This window comes from Schistocerca nitens, chromosome 2, assembly GCF_023898315.1.
Source record: "Schistocerca nitens isolate TAMUIC-IGC-003100 chromosome 2, iqSchNite1.1, whole genome shotgun sequence".
Taxonomy (NCBI): domain Eukaryota; kingdom Metazoa; phylum Arthropoda; class Insecta; order Orthoptera; family Acrididae; genus Schistocerca; species Schistocerca nitens.
In genome coordinates, this window is record NC_064615.1 from 466191132 (window position 1) to 466213231 (window position 22100).

Consider the following 22100-nt stretch of genomic DNA (forward strand, 5'->3'; position numbering starts at 1 on the left):
ACCCGCAAAATTACAGACCAATACCCTCCACACTGGTTTCCCACAGAATTCTCGGATATATTCCTAGTTCAAACATACTAGATTTCCTTGGGGTGGGAAAGCTTCTGCCCACAAATGTGAACTGACTTAGAAAACTCACCTTGCTTTACTTTCCCAAGATATCATGTGAACCATGGTTAAAGAGCAAAAGACAGATCCAATTTTCCTACATTTTTGGAAAGGATATGAAGGTGCCTCACTGAAGACTGTTAATGACAATCTGAGCATACAGAATATTTCCCCAGATATGAGAATGCCTTGAAGAATTCTTAACAGTATCCAGTATGTTGTCTTAGACGGTGAGTGTTCAGAGACAGGGGTACAGTCTGTATTGCCCGAGGGAAGTGTGTGATAGGACTGCTCTTGCTCTCTGCATACATATATGATCTGATGGACATGGTGAACAATAATCTGTGGCTGTTTGCTGATGATGCTGTGGTGCACAGGAAGGTGTCAGTACTGAGAAACTCTTAGTTGTTACAAGATGACTTGGACAAAATTTCTAGTTGGTGTGATGCATGGCAGCTTGCTTTAAACATAGAATTATTAAGGTAATGCAGATGAGTAGGAGAAGCAATCCTATAATGTTCAAATACAGCATTAGTAGTGTGCTGTTTGGCAGTCACCCCGAGTAAGTAACTGGTCGTAGTGTTGCATAGCGATATGAAATGGAATGAGTACTTAAGGTTATTAGCAGGACTGGCAAATGGCAATCTTTGGTTTAGTGGAAGAATTTCAGGAATGTGTAGCTCATCTACGAAGGAGACCCCAAGTAAATCACTTTTGCAACCCATTTTCGAGTACTACTTGAGGGTTTGGGATACCAATCAGGTTGGGTTAGAGAAAGAGATCAAAACGATTCAAAGGCATGCTTCTAGATTTGTTACTGGTAGGTTTGAACAACATGTAAATATTACCAAAGTGTTTCACGAGTTCAGATTGGAAGACATTCTTTTTGTGAAACACTATTGAGCAAATCTAGAGAACCGGCTTTACAAGACAACAGCAGAATGATTCTACTACTGCTGACATACATCTTGTGGAAGAACCACATAGGTAAAATAAAGGAAACTAAGGCTCGAATGGAGGCATATAGACATCTTTTTTTTCCTTCACTCCATTTGAGATTAGAATAGCAAAGGAAAGGATTATTAGTGGTAAAGGATACCCTCTACCATGCACCATACAAATGCAAATTTTTTCAAAAAATTTTCTGCAGGTAGATTGTTGAATACTACAGTATACAACTCTACTCTGTATTTTACGGAGTTAACCAAAAATTATTTCTCTTTTGTATTATGAGTGTATACACACAGATCACCTAAAATTTATTTTTATTACTAGGCACACAGACAAGCAGTTGTCTATTCCACAAAAATTTTTGCTCACTTTTTCTCAATAAATAACTCTTAATTTAGCTATATCTTCCCGTAGCAAAATTCCATATGACAACTCGGAGTAACGGGAAGCAAAATACGCTGGAATATCTAAATTAAAATCACAATTAACTTACTTTGTTTGGTTGATGGTTTCATTAAGTGTGCGATCATTAAGATGTTTCCAGTATCTCTAGTCATTCCTATTTGTTTTGAATTGCATAATAGTTTTTATTGAGAGAGTGAAAGGAGTAAAATTATATAAAATAGAGGGAAACATTCCACGTGGGAAAAATATATCTAAAAACAAAGATGCTGTAACTTACCAAACGAAAGTGTTGGTATGTTGATAGAGACAATAAAGACACAAACACACACACAAATTTCAAGCTTCCGCAACCCAAGGTTGCTTCATCAGGAAAGAGGGAAGGAGAGGGAAAGGAGTCATTCCAATCCCAGGAGTGGAAAGACTTACCTTAGGGAGAAAAAAAGGACAGGTATACACTTGCACGCGCACACACACACACATATCCATCCACACATATACAGACACAGGCCACGTATAGAATAAATTTTTGATTTTTTAATGTGAATTATTTTACAGAAAGTTAGTTGAAGGTTTATTTATATACTATTTTGGCTGTGTTGGTTATGGTTGGATTTGAACCTGGGACTAACATATTTATCAACAAAATATAAATGTATTACTGTCCATTATTAGGTTTTCACCATATAAGCAATCTACTGTGCGGCCTGCTTTCTTGAGAAGACCATTTAATTATCTTGCTGAAAAATCTGCTCCAAATATTTCACTCATTAATTTATACGCTACCCAACTGAACTTAATACTGTGTGCCAAATACAAACTCACATTTAGTCCTTTGCTCTTTGTTGCCTACTGTAGCGTAGAAGTTTTGTTTCCCATCTTCAGTTGACAGAATCAGTTAGTGAACTTTATATTTCACATTTGAAATTCATGATTGACTCCACATGCACTCAATAACATCAATACAATAGTTTTTTCTTAATTGCACACACACATATAAAGTAAAATTTACACACATCAAAAGAAGTTTTGCAACGCCTCGGTTCAAAATGTTCCAGAACCTGTACAAGAAATTGGAATAGAGATGAACATAAACATCATTTCTGCCCATTTTATTGCTCAGTAAAACCACACACTGCATGTTGTACCACCATACAGCAAAACCTTCAGAGGTCGTGGTCCAGATTGCTGTCCACACCGGTTCCTCTAATACCCAGTAGCATATTCTCTCACATTGACACATGCTTGTATTCGTTGTAGCATACTACCCACAAGTTCATTAAGGCACTGCTGGTCCAGATTGTCCCACTCCTCAATGGCGATTCAGCGTAGATAGCTTCAGAGTGGTTGGGAGGTCACATTGTCCATACACGGCCCTTTTCAATTTATCCCAGGCATGTTTGATAGGGTTCATGTCTGGAGAACATGCTGGCCACTCTAGTCGAGTGATGATGTTATCCCGAAGGAAGTCATTCACAGGATATGCACGATGGGGGCGTGAATTGTCATCCATGAAGACAAATGCCTAGCCAATATTCTGCCGATATGGCTGCACTATCGGTCTGAGGATGGCATTCACGTATTGTACAGCCGTTACGGCGCTTTCCATGACCACCAGCGACGTACGTCTGCCTCACATAATGTCATCTCAAAACAGCAGAGAACCTCCACCTCGCTGGATAGTGTGTCTAAGGTGTTCAGCCTGACTGGGTTGCCTCCAAACACGTATCCAACGATTGTCTGGTTGAAGGCACATGAGACATTCATTGGTGAAGAAAATGTGATGCCAATCCTAAGCAGTCCATTCTGCATGTTTTTGGGCCCATCTGTACCATGCGGCATGGCGTCGTGGTTGCAAAGATGGACCTCTCCATGGATGTCTGGAGTGAAGTTGCACATCATGCAGCCTATTGCGCACAGTTTGAGTCTTAACACCACGTCCTGTGGCTGCACGAAAAGCATTATTCAACATGGTGGCGTTGCTGTCTGGGTTCCTCCGAGCCATAATCCATATGTAGCGGTCATCCACTACAGTAGTAGCCTTGGGGCGGCCTGAGTGAGGCATGTAATCGACATTTCTTGTCTCTCTGTATCTCCTCCATGTCCAAACAACATTGCTTTGGTTCACTCCAAGACACCTGGACACTTCCCTTGTCGAGAGCCCTTACTGGCACAAAGTAACAATTCGGATCTGATCGAACCGCAGTACTGACCATCTAGGCATAGTTGAACTACAGACTGCACGAGCCGTGTACCTCCTTTCTGGTGGAATGACTGGAACTGATCGGCTGTCGGATGCCCTCCGTCTAATAGGCAATACTCGTGCACGGTTGTTTACATCTTTGGGCATGTTTAGTGACTTCTCTGAACAGTCAAAGGGACTGTGTCTGTGATACAATATCCACAGTCAACATCTTCAAGAGTTCTGGGAACCAGGGTGATGCAAAACTTTTGATGTGTGTGTGTATATGTAACATTTATGGCATTTCATAATTCAGCTTCCCATCTACTTTAGAATATAACAGCTCTCCCTTTTCTTCCAGGGCACAAACTAATTCCTTTCACTGTCTCTGCTCAGAATAAAAATCTTATTTTCTTACTACACATAATACTGCATAACATTTATATTTGGGCTGTGAGCATTATTTCATACACTGTTCTTCAATATAAGGAAGCAAACTGCATGAATTACTGAGAAGTTAGAGGGAAAGAAAACAAAAAGGAAATGACAGACATAGATTGTTGTTTTTCAGTTATGTTTATTAATAAATTTCGGTTTCCAATTATTATGAATAAACATTCTTTGTTACGTATGTACATTCATTCACAAACATTCATTCCTGCGTTTAAAAATACAAGAACTTAAAAAGAATTTAAATACAGGTTTAGAACTAAGTACGTAATAGTGTTTTACTGTCACATAAATTATTTGAAGTATTTCACCCTTCTCTGAATGTTTTATTTCAACATTTGAAAATTATACCTGTCACCATTTTTCTCAATGTTTATGCAGAAACTGAATATGAATTTCTCTGCAAGACTGTACAAAAACATTTCGCTGTTTTCCAGTAACACTAAGCAGAATCTTTATTTCTGCGTCCTCTCTCGCCTCCAGCATATTGAACTTCTCCACTTTAAACTTTTGCACCTTCTCAGACGCAACATACAGTGACTCATCACTATTTCCACAACATCACGCTTACAATGATTAATTAATTCACACTTCTGAAGGAAATCTTTTTGTACCAATAGTCCAGTGTTAGTGGTAGATTATAAAAAATACCAACTGTATTCAATACTGCTAGACTTACTTAGAAAAAAAGAAAAAAAAAACAGTGGAATGACAGAAGTCCCTCAGAATGCTGAGAGTAACACTTTTACAAAAGTAGCTTTAAAAAGTAACAAATGGCAGTCTATTGACGTCATCAGGGTAGGCTTACTACAGAAAGCTGCTTCCCATTTAGACTATTAGGCACGTGAAGATGAGACCGAGGCCACAGTATTGGGAGTCATGTTTTTGTTTGTTTAGTTGGGGGCTTCTTCCCCATCAACGGTGTCATCCTGTGCAGAACTGTCATCACCAGTACCTGTCTGGATGGATCCTCGCTTAGTTCCACCAGCTAATCTTGAGCTGCTTAGTGCCAGTCCACCACCACCACGTCTGTAAAGATGAAATAACATGAAAACTTAATTGTAGCTTAGGATAAAATATTTTTCACATTGCAGTTCTCCTCCTTTATGCCTTCTTCCAGTTTGTAGTGTGCGCATGTGCGCACATGAGCAAGCATTTTAATAACTTTTGCTCTATCCTATTGTACTGCATTTTTAAAAGAAACTGTAATGCAGAATAACTTAGACCATGTCTCAAGGCAACTTTAGTAATGTACATACAACTGTGTGCATCATTCACAAACCTGGGTCGCTTATACTAAGCAGTAACAGGAGATTCTATTGAGTTGTGTTAGTTGTAAGGTACTTCTGATATTAGTGCTGTCAGTCTGCAGCAATTTTGCAGATGTACTTTCGGTAAAAGTGCATACACATGCACCCCCCCCCCCCCACCCCCCGCGCGTATGTACTTTCCGTTAAAGTGCTCACTCAAACTCAAACACATACACACCTCCCTCCCTCTCCCCCCTCCAAACAAACACACACACACACACACACACACACACACTCTCTCTCTCTCTCTCTCTCTCTCTCTCTCTCTCTCTCTCTCTCTCTCTCTCTCTGTTTCTCTCTCATTTTGAAGTAGCTGTTTTTATCTAGACAAACCACATTCCATCTCCTCCAGCCATTTTTTAACTACATTGCACATTAGTCCTGCATTCTTCAAAAGGAATACTCTACTCTGAAGTAACATGCATTTGAGAAAACACTGATATAACAATGTCCTGTGGTCAAAATAAACATGACCCCCCCCCCCCAAAAAAAAAAAAAAAAAAAAAAAAAAAAAAAAAAAAAAAAAAAAACCACGCACCACACACATGTATACAAACACATGTTAGTATGAAACACTGCCACGATATTACTAGACACACATTTTAACTCGGTGCACTACTGGCCTGAACTTCTTTGATGGCGGTCTATTGGTTTCAAAGTCAGGATTTCACTGCTGATTCCTGGCAAGCAAAATGCATAACAAGAAGATATTTACTTTGCTATGAACATTAAAACTGAAGCTACAGAATTTATTCTCATCTATTAATATGCACAATATCATTTAGCTTGATTTTTATATTGTCATCCAGTACAACTGCCTTCTGAAACTAGTCACTAGGTCACTAATTTCTTCTTACCTAAGCTTGTTCTTGAGGTTGTTAATCTCCCTTGTCATTGTCTCCTGGCTTTCCATCATATCTTCCATTTCTCGTTGAGCTTTACGTTTCTGAGCCTTTTCCCGGCTTATTTCCTCTTCAGCTTCATCAAGTTGTCGTTTAAGAGCCTTTACCCTTACATTGCTCTGTAGTGATGTGAAAGCAATGGACAGTATTAAAATTAAACAAACAGAAACATATCTTTCAAAGTTAGGTACTACACATTATTCAACCACTCGTCAAATACATGTTTCATGACATGTAGTTTAAAAGTTCAATTAATATGAGAATGGAGACTCAAGAACACACGAGTTCATTTACGTATTCTGATAATGATGATGATGATAAATATCCAATTGTATTTATAACTCAACTTTTAAACAAATAACAGAAAAAATATAGAATTTCCCTCATTACAGTTTTGCATACCAAATGAAGTACTTACTGTCAAGCTCTCAGAAGTGGTGAATCATTATTGTAGAGTACAAAGGAAAAAGCAATAAGTGGAAGGTGAATATACTCCTTTAAATCTGTAGTAGTTGCAAATTAAGGGTGGCAGGACACCAAATGGGCCGAGTTTGAGCACGAGAGGCACCACAAGACATTTTAATTTCCGCTGTCTATACTTTTACAAATTCACAAAACTTTGTCAGCGTGACCAGGAAGGATTCAGGATTCACACTCATAGCGGTGGAAGAACAAAAACATAACAAAATAATTTTTTTACATGTGAAATTTCATCATTTTTTCACTTGCTATTGGCTGCATTTGTTGCTATAGGTACACTTTCTCTTCATAAGTAAGAGAGATTCTTCGATGAATTTTGCACAGCATACAAACAATACTTACAGGTGTGTGAAAATATACAATTTATTTAGTTTATGAAAAAAGAATGCTGCATTATAAACTTCATGCTTAGAAAAAACTCAAATTTTATCATTAATTATCTAAATTTTTACCAAAGTTTTAATAGATTTGGAAAATTCTGGAATTTCATAGATCTGCAAGTATGGTTTGTATGCTGCGCAAAATTCATCGAAGAATCTCTCTTACTTATGAAGAGAAAGTGTACCTATAGAAACAAATGCAGCCAATAGTAAGTGAAAAAAATGATGAAATTTCATATGTAAAAAAAATTATCTTGTTATGTTTCTGAACTTCCACTGCTATGAGTGTGAATCCCGAATCCTTCCTGGTCATGCTGACGAAGTCTTATGAATTTATTTGTAAAAGTACAGACATGAAAATTAAAATTTCCTGTGTTGCCTCTCCTGCTCCTAGTTGACCTGTCTGATGTTCTACCACCCTTAAGTGCAAGACAGATGGTGTCCTATGTACTGACCTTATCCAGTTGTTCTTTGTACTGGTCAGTCTGGCGACGCTCATCTTCCAGCTGCAGAGTGAGCTCCTTTATCTTCTTGTCTTGCTTACGGTTCAGCTTCTGCTGGGCCAGTCTTTCCTTTACCTCGGTGTCCATCTGCTCTTCCAAATTTGCTATCTTCGCTTCCAATGAGGCAATTGTAGCTTTCGTCTTAGTGCGCTGTGCTGTTTCGAGTTCTACAAGTTTTGCCTTCAGCTCCTTGTTCTGCCGTTCCAGCAACATACGCTGAGTTTCCAGTTTCTGCGTTGTTGAGCGTTCGGCAGCTAAGTCTGAAAAATCAGACAGAGTGTAACATGCTTTAGTGTAATACATACTAATTGCCAATGGACTACAGACGGGGTGAAGTTAAATTACCTTAGTATTTGTAACCTCTGACACAAGTGAAATGACTAAGAACACTTCAGGGTGACAATTACTGCGGATTTTTTCTTCTTCTCTTCATTCATGCAAAGACTTTAAACACTGCCTGCCAAGTAGTAGTTAGAATCATGGCCGATGGAAATTGGGCCAAGAATGTATGATGAAAAGACTGAGAAAACGTGCACAGCTTTACAATTAGAAACAAATATGTGCAGAATGAATAGTGCAGAACTGTAATGTGGACTGACTGGATAAGACATATGATAGATGCCTAACAAACCTATTATAGTAGCACCAACAACAGTGCAGATGCAATATTAAATATGCATCAATTAACTACATCACATTTTTTGTCAATTTGCTCTCTAATTTGCTGTCCAACTAAACAGAGCAAACTTTACTGGCAATGCATCTTCTGTACTTGATAAAGCAGTAGCATTCCATAACTTGAGGGGAGTTACAACAGGGGAAAAAAAAACGTTTTCGGATTATCTCATTATGAAATTCACAAATTTCCGAATAAAATTATATATATCACTTATAATCTCACATGGGAAATATTTTATTTTATTTTATTTTTTTAAATATAATCTACACCAACTGAAAATATTAAAATTTTTGTGTGCATTACTTCAAGATCTAATAAAACTGGTAATTTTTAATACAGGAGGCTGTGGATTGCTGTGTTATAAAGGTCATGTCCAGAAGAGGATGGGCACCAGGTTGAGGAAGTTGAAACAAAGTTTGAGAGACAAGAAACTTTCTGATGGTAAAACTACAGTATTATTATAGCATGGCCATTAGAAATAACACTGAGGATTTGTTGAAAATGAAGCAGGCAGTATGGGCTACCTTCTTCCACAGACTGTCAACTGATGAAAAACCAGTACACCACCTTTTCCCTCCTGGACAAGATTCATGGTGCAATTACCACAATGCCCAGTACTCAAACAGTTCATACAGCCATAAACATTCCATCCCAGTAGCAGTCATGGATATCATAAAACCTATTTACAGAGACCTGGAAAATCCTGAGTTACTGAAGAAGTGTCTGCATGGTCAGGGTCAAAATCCCAATAAGCCGTTCAATAATCTTATATGGATTCCATTATCAAAAAATGTTTTTGTTGGAAGTGGGGGGGGGGGGGGGGTCAGTGATGCTGTTATTGATTGTAATGATGGCAACATTGATAGGGTGAAAGTGCTACAGCATATGTGAATTAATCCGGAGCAAACTGCATCAGATAACTGGAACGGATGGACAAGGTTCCCGTTGATAAAGCAGAGTATGCAGCACAGTTGGCCACTAAGGAGTCCACAAAGAAGAAAACACTTGGAAAAAGATCAAGAGGATGATATACAGTATGGTGCAGGGTGCTTCTGAGTGACTAAAAATAAAAAAATAAGCATATATTGAGTTACAGTCTACTGAAACTTTAGAAGCCATTCCCGAAAAATTTACATTTTCTGTTTCATTTTTTCCTAAATCTCAGAAACCATTTTGAGTAGAGTATTCAAATTTTCAGGGAGTAATAACATGCATATCCTGAGTCTACTGAACTAAAAGAAGGACATAATGTTATGTATAATTGACTTTATTTAGGATAACGTACAAAAAAAAGTACACAAAATTTTAACCTTGTGATTAAAAAATTGTATTTCCGAAAGCAGTGGCTGAAATGCTATTATTGTAGTTCAGTAGACTCTGAACATACAGTTTAATGTCTTGAGTAAGTTTCATGTCAATGGCTACAGTGGTTCCTGAAATATAGGGAAGCCAAGTCATTAAATTTGACACTGTCGGGATACGGTGTTCTAACTCCCCTTAAAGCTGGTTTTGTGTTCCTGTGAGCATGATGGAACAGAGCACTATTTGTAATTTAATTTATATCCACGTTGCTACTTCTCGTAAGTTATTCATTGTTTACGACTTCCTCCAAATTCTCTCAAAATTCACCATACATTTACTACCTGGCTCTTTGCTTGCCACTGTGGATCTAATCCCTCAATACGAGGAAATTCTCTTTATGAATTGTTTTGCCACAGTCCAACATCACATCTAGCAGTATCTTTTGGAATCCAAATGCATTACTTTCCTTGTATGAATGATGCACCACACTGTTACTTGACTTACTTCTCCTTTGACAAATTTGGTGAGGGACACTACCCATACGGCACCCTCCCAGCTACTCACCTAAACATGGTTCAACAAATGCTTTGTTACCAGGACTGGTGGTAATTGTCCAATTTCATTAGTCCTCCAGAAATCTTAACATGATATCTAGTGCACAGTACAAGGGTCCTTCAATAATTAAACAGATAAACATACATAGTGCAGGCAGTGACTAATGCAATGAACTGAAATTTTTGTGAGATTTAGATGGCAATCTTGTTAAGAGTGTCACATCATTTTCTTGATTACCATTTACATAAACATAACATCTAAATTCTCAGTTACGATGCCGTGCCCCACGAAGATAGTACTCTTGAAGAAGAGTGTTCTGTGATCACATTTTGAAATGAAAGTGTACAACCATCAGAAAAACTGCAGTAGTTGTGTGAACTGTGCAAGTTTATACATGTGGATAGCAAAATTTAAAGGTAGACACACAAGCACAACTGTTGAGCACTTTTCCAACAGCATTCACTAGCAGTATCAATCTTTGTGTTTCAAGCTCATATTGATTCTCTTGTCCAGGAAGACTGATTATGTACAACTGAATGAATTGCAGAAAAATTTAGTGTAAGTGTTGGCACAACTCATTTAATCTCTCAAAACAAACTGATCTATCCTAACGCTTGTGCAAGGTGGGTTCCCAAAGTGCTTACTGTTCATCATAAAGAACATTTTGATTTGTATCAAATTCAAAAATCATATCAATAGTTAATTTGACGTGCTTTTGAACAGGATTTTAACCCGTCATAAAATCTGAATACATCATTTTGAGCCAGAGTCCAAGTACCAAAGCACGCAGTGGAAACATCTTGAAACTCGTGTCCGTAAGAAATTCCAAATGCAAGCCCTGGCTGTTGAGATCATGTTAGCCATTTTTTTGGAGTACCTATGGTCCAGTTTTCCAGGACTTTTTTTTCTTTTTGAGAAGCAGCACACTATCAACATCCCATACTACCTAGGCGCAACTGAGAACAAAGTTAAGCAGCCACTGAGGAGAAAATGTTCATTATGTCAGGGGAAAGATGTGCTACTTCAGTGTAAAGTGGCACCACTAATGCTGAAAAACATTGGTAAAGTGAGTTGGGAGTGCCTAACTCCCTACTGCTCTGTCCTTGCCCTCTTCAGATATCTATCTGTTTGGTCTGATGAACAAATCTTTGCACAGCACAAGTTCACTGGCAACTAAGAGGTAAAAAACTTTTAAACTGTCTTTGAGATCAAGGTAACGAACTCTTCAGTGAAAGGATAAGAAGGTACTAACGGAGATGTTACAAGTGGAAAGAAGTTGGAGGACAATATGTGGGAAAATAAATTTTATTGATTTAATTAACCATTATTACTGTACAGCTATTTGTTTGGTTAATGAATGATTTTCAGAAATGGTTCTTACCTGACCACCAACAATATAATAGCCCAGAATTTTGTAGTGCAACAGATTGGGCACAATCCGCAAGCTTTTATCACCAGAGCACTTGAAGAGTGAATAAAGTTGGTAAGATCCAAACTTTTGTTACTGATATTTGCAGTATATGATAGTTATGAAGAGTATTAATACGAATTGTGAAAAGAGTAAAAGTAATCACCAAACAAATAGTTGAGGCCCTGAGCAGTTGACAAGAATATTAACAAGACAAACTGTTGCTAAGCTTTTAGACAATGTACTTTCTAGGAGCTGACTAACTAACAAAACAAATGAACACCCAATGCATAGACTAAGGTTAAATCATTACTTTTACTTCCTCAGAGATTTTCTAGTATTGTATTAAGGAGGGTTAATGTTTTCTATTTCATGTACTCAGTAATCTTTCAAAGAGATGTGGTAACCACCACCATCACGACAAGTAAATACACCAGGGCCTGTTTGCTGGTCACTAAACAGGTGTAACAGGTGGCTACTGGTGAATGGCTGAAATAAAGGGGAACTACAGCTGTTATTTTTTCACTTAGGCAAGCAGCTGTATGGATGGCATCCTCTTAAGTAAAATATACTGTAGGTAAAATAGTCCCCCATCTCAACATAGGAATTACTCGGGAGGCTGACTCATGAGGAAAAACAGAACTGGCATTCGAAGAGTCAGATGTAGGACTGTTAGATTCCTTAATTGGGAAGATAGGTTACATAATTTAAAAAAAGAAATTGGTATGCTGAAGTTAGATATAGTGGGAATTACAAAAGTGTGGTAGTAAGAAGAATGTGACTTCTGGTCAGGTAAGGGTTGTCAACATAAATCAAATAGGGGCAATAATTTACCAAACAAATTCAACATTTTTGCACTTCTAAATATGGAATTCACTCGTGTTTCTAAGACCTACCTGTTGTTAGCTGTTCAATACTGAGCTGAGCCTTGCGTGCACGATCCATTAGTATTTCAGAGTTTCCTTGCTCCTCCTCCAGTTCTTCTTCTAAAGTGGCAATTCGAGCCTCGAGACGTCGCTTATCATCCAGCAGAAGTGATCCCTTGCTGGCTGAACTACCCATTTCTTCTTGCAGCTCATCTCTCTCTGCTTCTGCAGCTCTTCTTGCTCGTTCTGCTGCTGAGAGTTCTTCACTCACCTGTATCAATTTACTGAAATGTTACTAACAGTTCCACAAATGAAATGCTGGAGAGTAAGAAATTAGACTAGAAATTACTATCCACTTCTTAACTGTTTGCATTTCATTACCACAAAAAATTTGTTTGTGCATAACAGGGACTACTTGTCGGGACTACTATAATGTTCCGACGAATCTAACCAACTTTGTCAAGCAGATTAGAGCAATAATCTATAAAAATAATTTGTAGTTATGACATTTACAGGTATCCTTCATCCATTTTTAAAATACTTTACCAAGGGTCTTCAAACCACAATGACACTTGAGTGTACTAAGTCCACTTTTAAATAACTAAAGCTTTCTTCATAAAAACACTAAATTTGCTTGTGTCAATAAGGACAAATACATCTGTGCTGGGGCGTGCTTTCCTTTCTGCAAAAGGATCTGTTGCCTCATCAAAGTTCGTCAAACGTTTTGCTACATGAAAAATCGAAATGTCGCTGTCTAATGCTGAAAAAGCTGCAATTACAAATAGGCTCATGATTGGTGTGGTTTCTCGACCGGATTACCTATATTTTGTCAGTGTCTGCGAGATAAAACAAAATAGGCCTTTATAACACTGCAGCAATTTTAACACACGCCAAATAAATGAGACTGTTTTGGCATAAATGGTCATTTTTATAACACGGCAGAATATAATTCATGAAGCACCAATATCAAATGCCTATTAGGCCTTCTACAAGCAAAAAGCTTTACATTAGGAAATAGTTTTACACTTCATTCATATGCTCCAGTTTCTCAAGCATGAGATCGAAAAGTAATAGTGCGAAATTTTTATATAAATTTGGAATCATCATATTCTTCCGTAATTTAAGTGATGTCACCGTTTCTTCTCCTTCCTCGTTCTAACAACCAATGTTGTCATCACTAGTTCTGTATCTATTCTTGCCAGTGTCAAAGCTTATTCGCCGTTTAACTTGACTAACTCTACCAGAATCACCAGTTTAGTTATCCCGCGATTATTCTCGGGTTAGGCGTTATTATGTGTTCGTACAATGTGTTTTCCACACTACTTCCACACTAGACCTTAAAGCGGCTGCTAGCCAGAGACTGTACAACTGGCCCTTGCTAGTATAGCGATCTGGCCAAAAATTTTCTGTCAAAATTTCATTTTCTTGGACACACTGAGAAGATAATACGTAATCTTTCTTACCTGTTATTCCTGTCAGATGTTTATTTGTACTCTGGTAGTCTGACTCTATGGACTTCGCTCGTAATCATAACAACGCTCATCATTTGCAAACCCTATCAACCACATAATCAGACAGTGGTTGGCTTTCTTTCTTTCGGCTATACTCTGCTCAGCTCATATAGCCCCGTTTGTCTGCAGGAAAGTTTATTTCTAGATGTGACGAGGATTCCACTGACAGAGACATCATGTACACTATGCACACATTCACAAATCAACTTATGATTCATTCAGAAATCAACTTAGAATGTTTTCAACAATGTTCAAAAACCGACAGGGACACGTTTCAAAGTCATACGAATAAAATCAATAGACTGCAGGATGCTAGGCGCTTTGTGAAACAAGGTTTTTTCCTCAAGAATATGAATTTGTGTCCCCCCCCCCCCTTCCCAAAACACACACACACACACACAGCACTTTTTTTTTTTGCTGCTGCGACTGCTTACACAGCCAACAGCCACGTTTCTGTAACCACAAGCGGAAGAAGGTACTACGCAACTACGCATGATCCCACTCGTAACAGCTAAAACAAATCTAATGTCAATAGTTGTGACGTCATGCTCGTCGGAAGAAATTTGTTATTACAAAGCACTGCATAGTCTTCCTAAAGCCTTTGACACATTTTGCTGTTGGCAGACACTTGTATGAGCACTGTGTTTAGTTGCTGTATATGGTGCACTTCCTTTGCAATTTAAGTTTTATTTCAGATTTTTCCCTCGTTCATGTTTTATTGCTGCAGTATTATTCTGCAGTAGCAGGATACAGTAATATCCTTTGTTAGAGTATTGGTTGTTACCAGTCAAAAATACAAAAATTTAACTGAGAACAAAAACAATAAAAAATTCCCGGAATTAAAAAAAATTCCGGAGTTTTTCCCAGATCTCCTGGCTGTCCCAGGTCGTAGACACCCTGTTAGTGAACTACTATTTTTTTTGTAACATTTCAGTTTCTTTGGCCGTGTTCCATTCGGTCTGAGAATACTAGAAAACCATCTTGCTTATCACTGACTCTTACATGTTGTTCCATTCCTTTCCTAGCTGCATTAATTGTGATTACAACCTTAAACATACACAATATTGTTTAGATTTGTCTTCTAACTACTTAACATCCACCCTCCCCCCTCCTCTTTTGCCCACCCAAGAAATTGCCTCTTTCATATGCTGATACGATCTAACCTGCACATATTTAGTAGTTACACAATTTTTGTTTTCTTTACACATTCTAACTATTACAGGAACTACTGATATTCTACACAGCAATTAACTTGTTGCAGACCTATTTTTTGTCTTTCTTAAAACTCTGACTGTTTCAATACGTGCTTTTAACAACTGCTGTCTACTGAGGGACCCAGAAAGAGAGAGTAATGTTCCACTCCCTGATAACTAGCTATTACATAAATTGCTGCGGCTGTTCTTGGTGAACTTCATGATGGAATCAGAATTCTCAGCTGAGTGGCAGCATCAACATTTCAGTGAGTTCTCTACTTACTATCTTTTGCCTGAAGACGATTTGTAGGAAACTCATGGAAAAACTGCTTTAAGCTGGGAACATTTCACCAGGGCAATGACTGTTACCTCAGAATACAAAACTGTTAAGTTTTAAGTAACATTAATTTATCATCACCGTCAAACTCTGAATATTATAGGAAGTACTCACAATTACAGTAATTCAGGTTTGCGACTCCTGTCCTAATGCACAAAAAGCATATAAAGTGAAAATTATTAAATAGTCTAAAAAGAAACTGTTACAAATAGCTCATCAGAAATCTTAAAAATGGCCTTCTCTTTTCTTATACCTGTTGTTGCAATAGATAGTTGGTGAATATTTTTATTCAAGTAAAAGCAAAACTGACCTGTGCAAGTTCTGCTTCCAGGCTCTTCAGCCGCCGTTCTGCCTCTTTGGCTGCAGCTGCCAGCTCGTCACGGGCAGCTCTCGCCTCTTCTGCATCACGTGCAGAGTCCTTAGCTTGTGCCTGGAATTTATGTAATACTTGTGAAGCATAAAAGATGATGAAGGACGAGTTTATAATAATAAGATGGACATCCGGCAAATGACTCTTGTCTTTTTATCAAATTTAAATACACACAAAACTAACCTGCAACTTCCTTAGTTGTTTCAGAGCATCTTCTTTTACTTTGTCATGCATTTCCAACTGTTGTTCTAGGTCTTTCATGTCTGCCTCCAGCTTCTTGCGCTGCTGGGTGGTGGCAGCACGTTGCTTACGCTCATCTTCCAGTTCCGCTTCCAGGTCACGTAACTGTTTCACTAGCGCACGACGTTTCTCTTCTGCCTGTTCCTCCCGTGCCTGCAGGTCCCGCTCAAACTGTGCTCGCAGAGCCTGCATATTTACTTCCAGTCGCAACTTAGCATCCTCAGTCAATTGTAATTCATCTTCCAGTTCTTCATATTGTGCCTTGTGCTCTGCAAGCTGACTCTCCAATGCTCTTTTCGCTTTCTCAAGCTCATGTACCTGTAGTGTAAAAATAAATAGTTACTAATTGTTTATAAAGAGCTAAACTGCAAAGGCAACTGTAAAGTTAGACATAATATATATTAATACCTTACACCTCATCAGTATTAAAAATATTTCTGTGCCTGTATATATACAGAAGAGAGGGGGAATAGTGGGGAGAGGGGGAGAGAGGGAGAGAATTACATGGACATTCTGAAATGGAAAGCTCTCACTGACAGCAGTACAGAGCTCTATAATACTAATGCAATCCTGATTCATAACCAATGAAACAAAAAGCTGGAATGACTATAAGAAAGTTATGGCACATTTAAGATTTTATAATCTTACTACTGTTCTATAAGTTTAAATACAATTTTCGTTACAAGTTTTTAAAAATTATGAAAAAGTTTGCTACGATTGTGACCTCTTTTCCATTATCAACTGTGACTTCTTGTTCCTTTTCTTCCACTTCCTTTCTTTCATGATATCTTTCACAATCACGCAAATGCAAAGTGATTCTCTCTTTGTAATGTCACCTTGGCTGAAAATGGTTGTTAGTGTCTTTTCACCAATTGCGTTTTTGGGGGCAGGAGGGGTCTTCCTTACTACTTTCTTTCCTAAATCAAGATTCACTATTTTTGAACAAATTTCCCAATGCATATAAAAAAATACACATACTAAAAATATTCAGCCTAGTTTTCATAAATTCTGTTATACAGTCCCTCTTTTAGAGCCAGTAAGCTCCAAATCATCAGACAATGTTATGACATACATATGGCATCAGTTCTGAAATGCCACTGCTGTGCTTTTGTGATTATATTATAGCTTTTTTTTTATATAATTTCCTACAGCTTCATTTCAGATATTGAAAAGTAAGCAATAATCTATTTCTGTCTTATTAGGTATATCAGTGAAAGTAGCCTTTTTTTCCCTTTATTATGGCAACTTCCCTATCAAATTTATCTCTGAACTGCTTCATTTTTTTTTTAACTGAAACAAATACTTTGCTTTATCATTTTCTGTGTTTATATATCAAACAGAATCAACTGAATAAGAATGAGTAAATGTTTTATTCATTTTGTATTTGCATTCATGTGCCCCACCTGCCCCCTCCCTTTCCAAGTCGTTCTACATTTATCTTTGTCAATGGTAGCCACTATGTCTTTAGCCTATTTTCATTTGGAAATAACTACTTTTGCACTACAGTGGGTAACCTTTCTTACAGGAAAGTGAAATCTTAACAAAATCCTTTTGGTTGTCAGCCTTTGTCTTGTAAAACTAAGTAAAAACTACAAACCAAAGCTTTTGCTTCAAACCACAGTTTTATCAAGTTTCACTTCTGTATTTTACTTCATTGCCATACAAATAAAAACAGTTCTCACATCATCACTGAATACTACTACTACTACTACTACTACTACTTCCACCACCACCACCACCACCACCAATAATAATAATAATAATAATAATAATAATAATAATATTTTATTCACTATAATTAGGAAAGGCAGTTTTAAAGCACAGATGTAATGCAAAGATGTAACTACTACTAATTAAAAGGATATTAGAATTATGGTACTAGACAAACATTTGGCTCCTATGAAATGAGCACAGGTATGGCAAAAAATAATTTGATACTTTTAAGTTAAAATTAGGAGCAGCTTGTTATTTAGTTAATAGTGCAAAAAATAGTATATATTTATTAAAGTAATACAAAACTCATTGCTGCTGGGAAAAATTGCCTAATCCTTACCTCGGCCTGTGAATTTGGGCAAAAAAAGAAGGGAAAAAATATGTTAACTGTGAAACCATGCAATACTGAATAATGTAGGAAACACACACACACACACACACACACACACACACACACACACACACACACACAAATTAACACTTTTGTGTAATTAAATTTAATTCTTTGTGTCTTATCTTTATCACCCATAAGCAAATTGCACATAGCAACGATAGCTCATAACTTCAATTCAATAAAGTATTCAGATTCCCAAAATTATTCAGTACAAAACAAATACAAGTAAGAATATTTTCATACATCTGTGAGGCAAAATAGGAGCATCTGATAAGTCTCAGAACAGCTGGGGCAGCACTGACGCACACTAATGAGAAAAACATGCAATGAATTGATAGCTTTTGGAACGGGACAGTCACTTCTTCAGGAGAAAACAAAAGAAATTAGGAAACTGAAGCAAGGATCTGCACACGCAAGATCAAAGGAATGATCACACCCATCCTCTGACAATAGAGGAAAAGCAGGAAGAAAGTTGGAACTATTATAATGGCAGAATTTAGAATTCAAATCAATAATAATGGACCATAGGCAACTGATATTTGAAAGACAGTCATAAACTGTGGTTCTGCATTTTACGGTTTCTTTGAACTGTAATTCAAACGCCAGAAAAATGGTGAGAAGTAGATGGTATATCAATAATAAATTTAAGAAAGGACAACAGATCCTATGGGCCAAGAGGGAGAAGTTTGATTGAGTCCACTTCTATTTCCTCTCTCTTTTCTATCAGGTTCTAACTCCTGTGGGAGGAAAAAATCTCAAAAATTTAGGTTTTACTTATGTCAGTCTATTCCAGTAGTTCCTATTCTGACAATTAGTAATCTCACCTGTCCAACAGGGAATGTACCGAGACTAAAAACAAGACTGTCTCACTATTCTTTAATCACTGTTCATGGAAGTACTATCAAAAATAATAAATATATACTATTACTATGTGCCAGGCACACGACAGTATACTTGTAGGATTATATAACCTACTGTAATTCAAGCATGCAAACAGCAGAGTTACTCAATAGTAAGCTATAGAGCACTTACTTCATAAATTAGTTCAATATCTCCCCTGCATGCACGTCTACAGTTAAAACATACATACATAACTTACTATCTCAATACTGCTGTCTGGCTTCCCATTTTCAAGTGAAATGGGGTGACAGCTATTGCAAAACTTCAATATAAACATCCCTATAAATTCACTGCTCAATGAATTATAGGAGACATACTGAATGATACGTAAATAATCTGAACTATCTTACTATGACAAGAAGAAAAAACATGTTCTAGTTGACAACACCATGATTACCTACAGCCCAACGTTTGGCAACTGTCTGAATCTTACAAATATTTTATTGAATGTTTATAAGTAATGGAAGTACCCCAAAGATTTCCTGAAGTAAATCTAAGGCAACTTTTGAACTGAGATTAAACAGAATCAATTAACAAAAAGACATACATTTTTATCAGCAGTCCCTTGGCTGTTCACAAGTTCATCAAGTTCAGCTTGCAGTTGCCTCCTGCCACGTTCCAATTCCTCAACTTTTTCACTCATGTCGTCAAGCTCCCGTGTCAGTGACAACACTTTGGTTTCCTTTTCTCGTGCTTCACGCTCTGCAGCATCACGTTCTTGAGCTATCTGCTCCGATACAGCCTAAATAAAAACAGTTTAGATGTAATCACAGAATGCAAATTTCATTTCAGATGTTCATAGTGTTTGTAGTATCTGATGATTAAAAAAATTGCATGGTTAAGAAATGACTAAAAAAATTGTTATGTTATTCTGCTTTACACACATTATTATTTCCTTTAGTTATCACTAAACCAACTTTATGACAGTGTGTAGGAAAATCTTTCCAATTTACAATGATCTAGAGATTCACAATGTAATGCACAGCAATGATTCGCAAACGAATTTTTATTACCTTTTCCTCTGCTAGCACCTTGTCAAAATTACGCTGTTTCTTCTCCAGTTCCAGCACCTTTGCACGTTGAGCTTCAAGATCAATGTTGGCATCTTCAAGTTCAGCCTGTAATTTCTTCTTTGATTTGTCCAATTTATCATTTGCTGCTTGAAGCTCCTCTACTTGTCTCTGTAATGCTTCAATATCCTAAAATTAAAGCAAGCACTCACATCAGCATTGTCAAGGTTATGACGTAATGTGTAAACACAAAATAGGCATTGTCTCCTCATGAAGAATGAAAAGACAATTAGATGGATATATAAAATGTAGTGCATCCTTATTACACACCACAATACACTTTTATAAGATGCGAGAAATAGAGTATGCAACACATGCTAATAATTAATATAAAGGAAAAGGTCATCAAACTTAATACAGGAGATACTTGCAGTCCTACAATGATTGAAAATTTGCAGCATGACTCTATACAAGAACTAAGATGAATGGGAAAACTGAAGGTTACAGGGGTAATCTGAACTGTCTTTATTACAGTAGAAGGAAGTTAATTCGTAAGTTAAAAATCAGAAATGAAAGAGATTGAACAAACTGAAGACAGTAAGAAATTTTTGCATCCTAAGTTCTGAATGTAATTAAAAAAGGTAACTGAACAATGAGAGAATATAGTAGATGAAGAGTACAGGATGATATGAATTAAAACAGGAATATAAGAACACAATAAAGGCGTAAACAAATGTAAATCAACACTAATCATAATGTATTGTGTTCCAGTTACAGACATTGTTCTTCTCCTTCCTCCATGTCCACCACAGTCCCCTAAAAATATTTTTTTTCAGAAAAGAAATCTAAACTTCCTACTGTAGAGTAGAAAACGTGACTCGGTTGATACTTTCGCTTGTAGTTCATATTTTGTTGATAAATAATGGTTGGTTGGTTGATTGATTTGGGGGAGAGGACCAAGGTCATCAGTCCCATCGGCTTAGGGAAATCACGGGAAACCTAAATCAGGATGGCCAGACACGGGTTTGAACCGACATCCACCTGAATGCAAGTCCAGTGGGCTAACCTTTGCGCCACCTCGCTCGGTGATAAATAATGGTTTGTGTTGTGTTGTGTTGTGTTTTGTGTGTGAGTGTGCGTGTGTGTGTGTGTGTGTGTGTGTGTGTGTTTGTTTGTTTAAGAAGTAATGCTAAGTGTCCTGATGCCATTCAAATCCTGTGAATTTTGCTGTTTAATTAGTCAGTTAATTATTTGCACGCTTAATTATTATTATTATTATTATTAATATAATAAAATATCCAACATTCCACATAACACCTTCACTTTATGTTTTTTTACTTCTTTTTTCCTTTCTAGAAATACTTCCCCCAAAGCTATGCATAGCACAATACTAACACCTCTTCTTCTTTCTGTGCTCAACATCTCCCCAGAGATCACCGGTGTGTGTGTGTGTGTGTGTGTGTGTGTGTGTGTGTGTGTGTGTGTGTGTGTGTGCGCACGCGCGCTCCCCGTGACTGACAGTGAGGTATGAGTGAACAGTGTAGCATTACATTATTTAGTGAGTTATTTGTATATAAAAAAATTAAAAAAAAAGTATTTACACCAGGAATACATCTAATGACTGTCTCTAACTAGAAGTCTGTAAATATATGTGTATACGAAGTAGCTAATTTTAAAATGATTTAAATTTTTGTGTTTGTTTGTGTATCTATCAACCTGCCAGCACTTTCGTTTGGTAAGTCACATCATCTTTGTTTTTAGATATAAATTTGTAAATATTTTGACATATCCTATATCCTTGTACAAAGAGATCTACGGATGAGTAAATCTGCAGCTGCTGCTGCTGCTACCTATGATACTGTATGTTTAATCACACACAGTCTTTGTCTTTCAAATATTTGTTGCATACGTGATTTCAATTTATGTTTGAAGTAAATTTTATATAACAGCCTCA

General features: G+C 37.2%; 1 protein-coding gene across 3 annotated transcripts in view; it reads right to left on the reverse strand.

Moving 5' to 3' along the window:
* Positions 1-4214: 4214 nt before the first annotated feature.
* Positions 4215-22100, reverse strand: part of LOC126236372 (myosin heavy chain, non-muscle) — a 295007-nt gene continuing 277121 nt past the window's right edge. For 2 of the 3 annotated variants that reach the window (XM_049945618.1, XM_049945617.1), the window contains 8 exons: positions 20150-20335; positions 19684-19878; positions 16073-16447; positions 15830-15949; positions 12509-12749; positions 7621-7928; positions 6261-6424; positions 4215-5122 (listed from right to left, as the gene is read on the reverse strand). In XM_049945618.1, coding sequence (XP_049801575.1) covers positions 4987-5122; positions 6261-6424; positions 7621-7928; positions 12509-12749; positions 15830-15949; positions 16073-16447; positions 19684-19878; positions 20150-20335 — 1725 coding nt within the window. In that variant the 3' untranslated portion in view covers positions 4215-4986. Of the gene's footprint in view, positions 5123-5950; positions 6084-6260; positions 6425-7620; positions 7929-12508; positions 12750-15829; positions 15950-16072; positions 16448-19683; positions 19879-20149; positions 20336-22100 lie in introns of those variants that run through there. The other variant, XM_049945619.1, reaches the window with a different exon arrangement.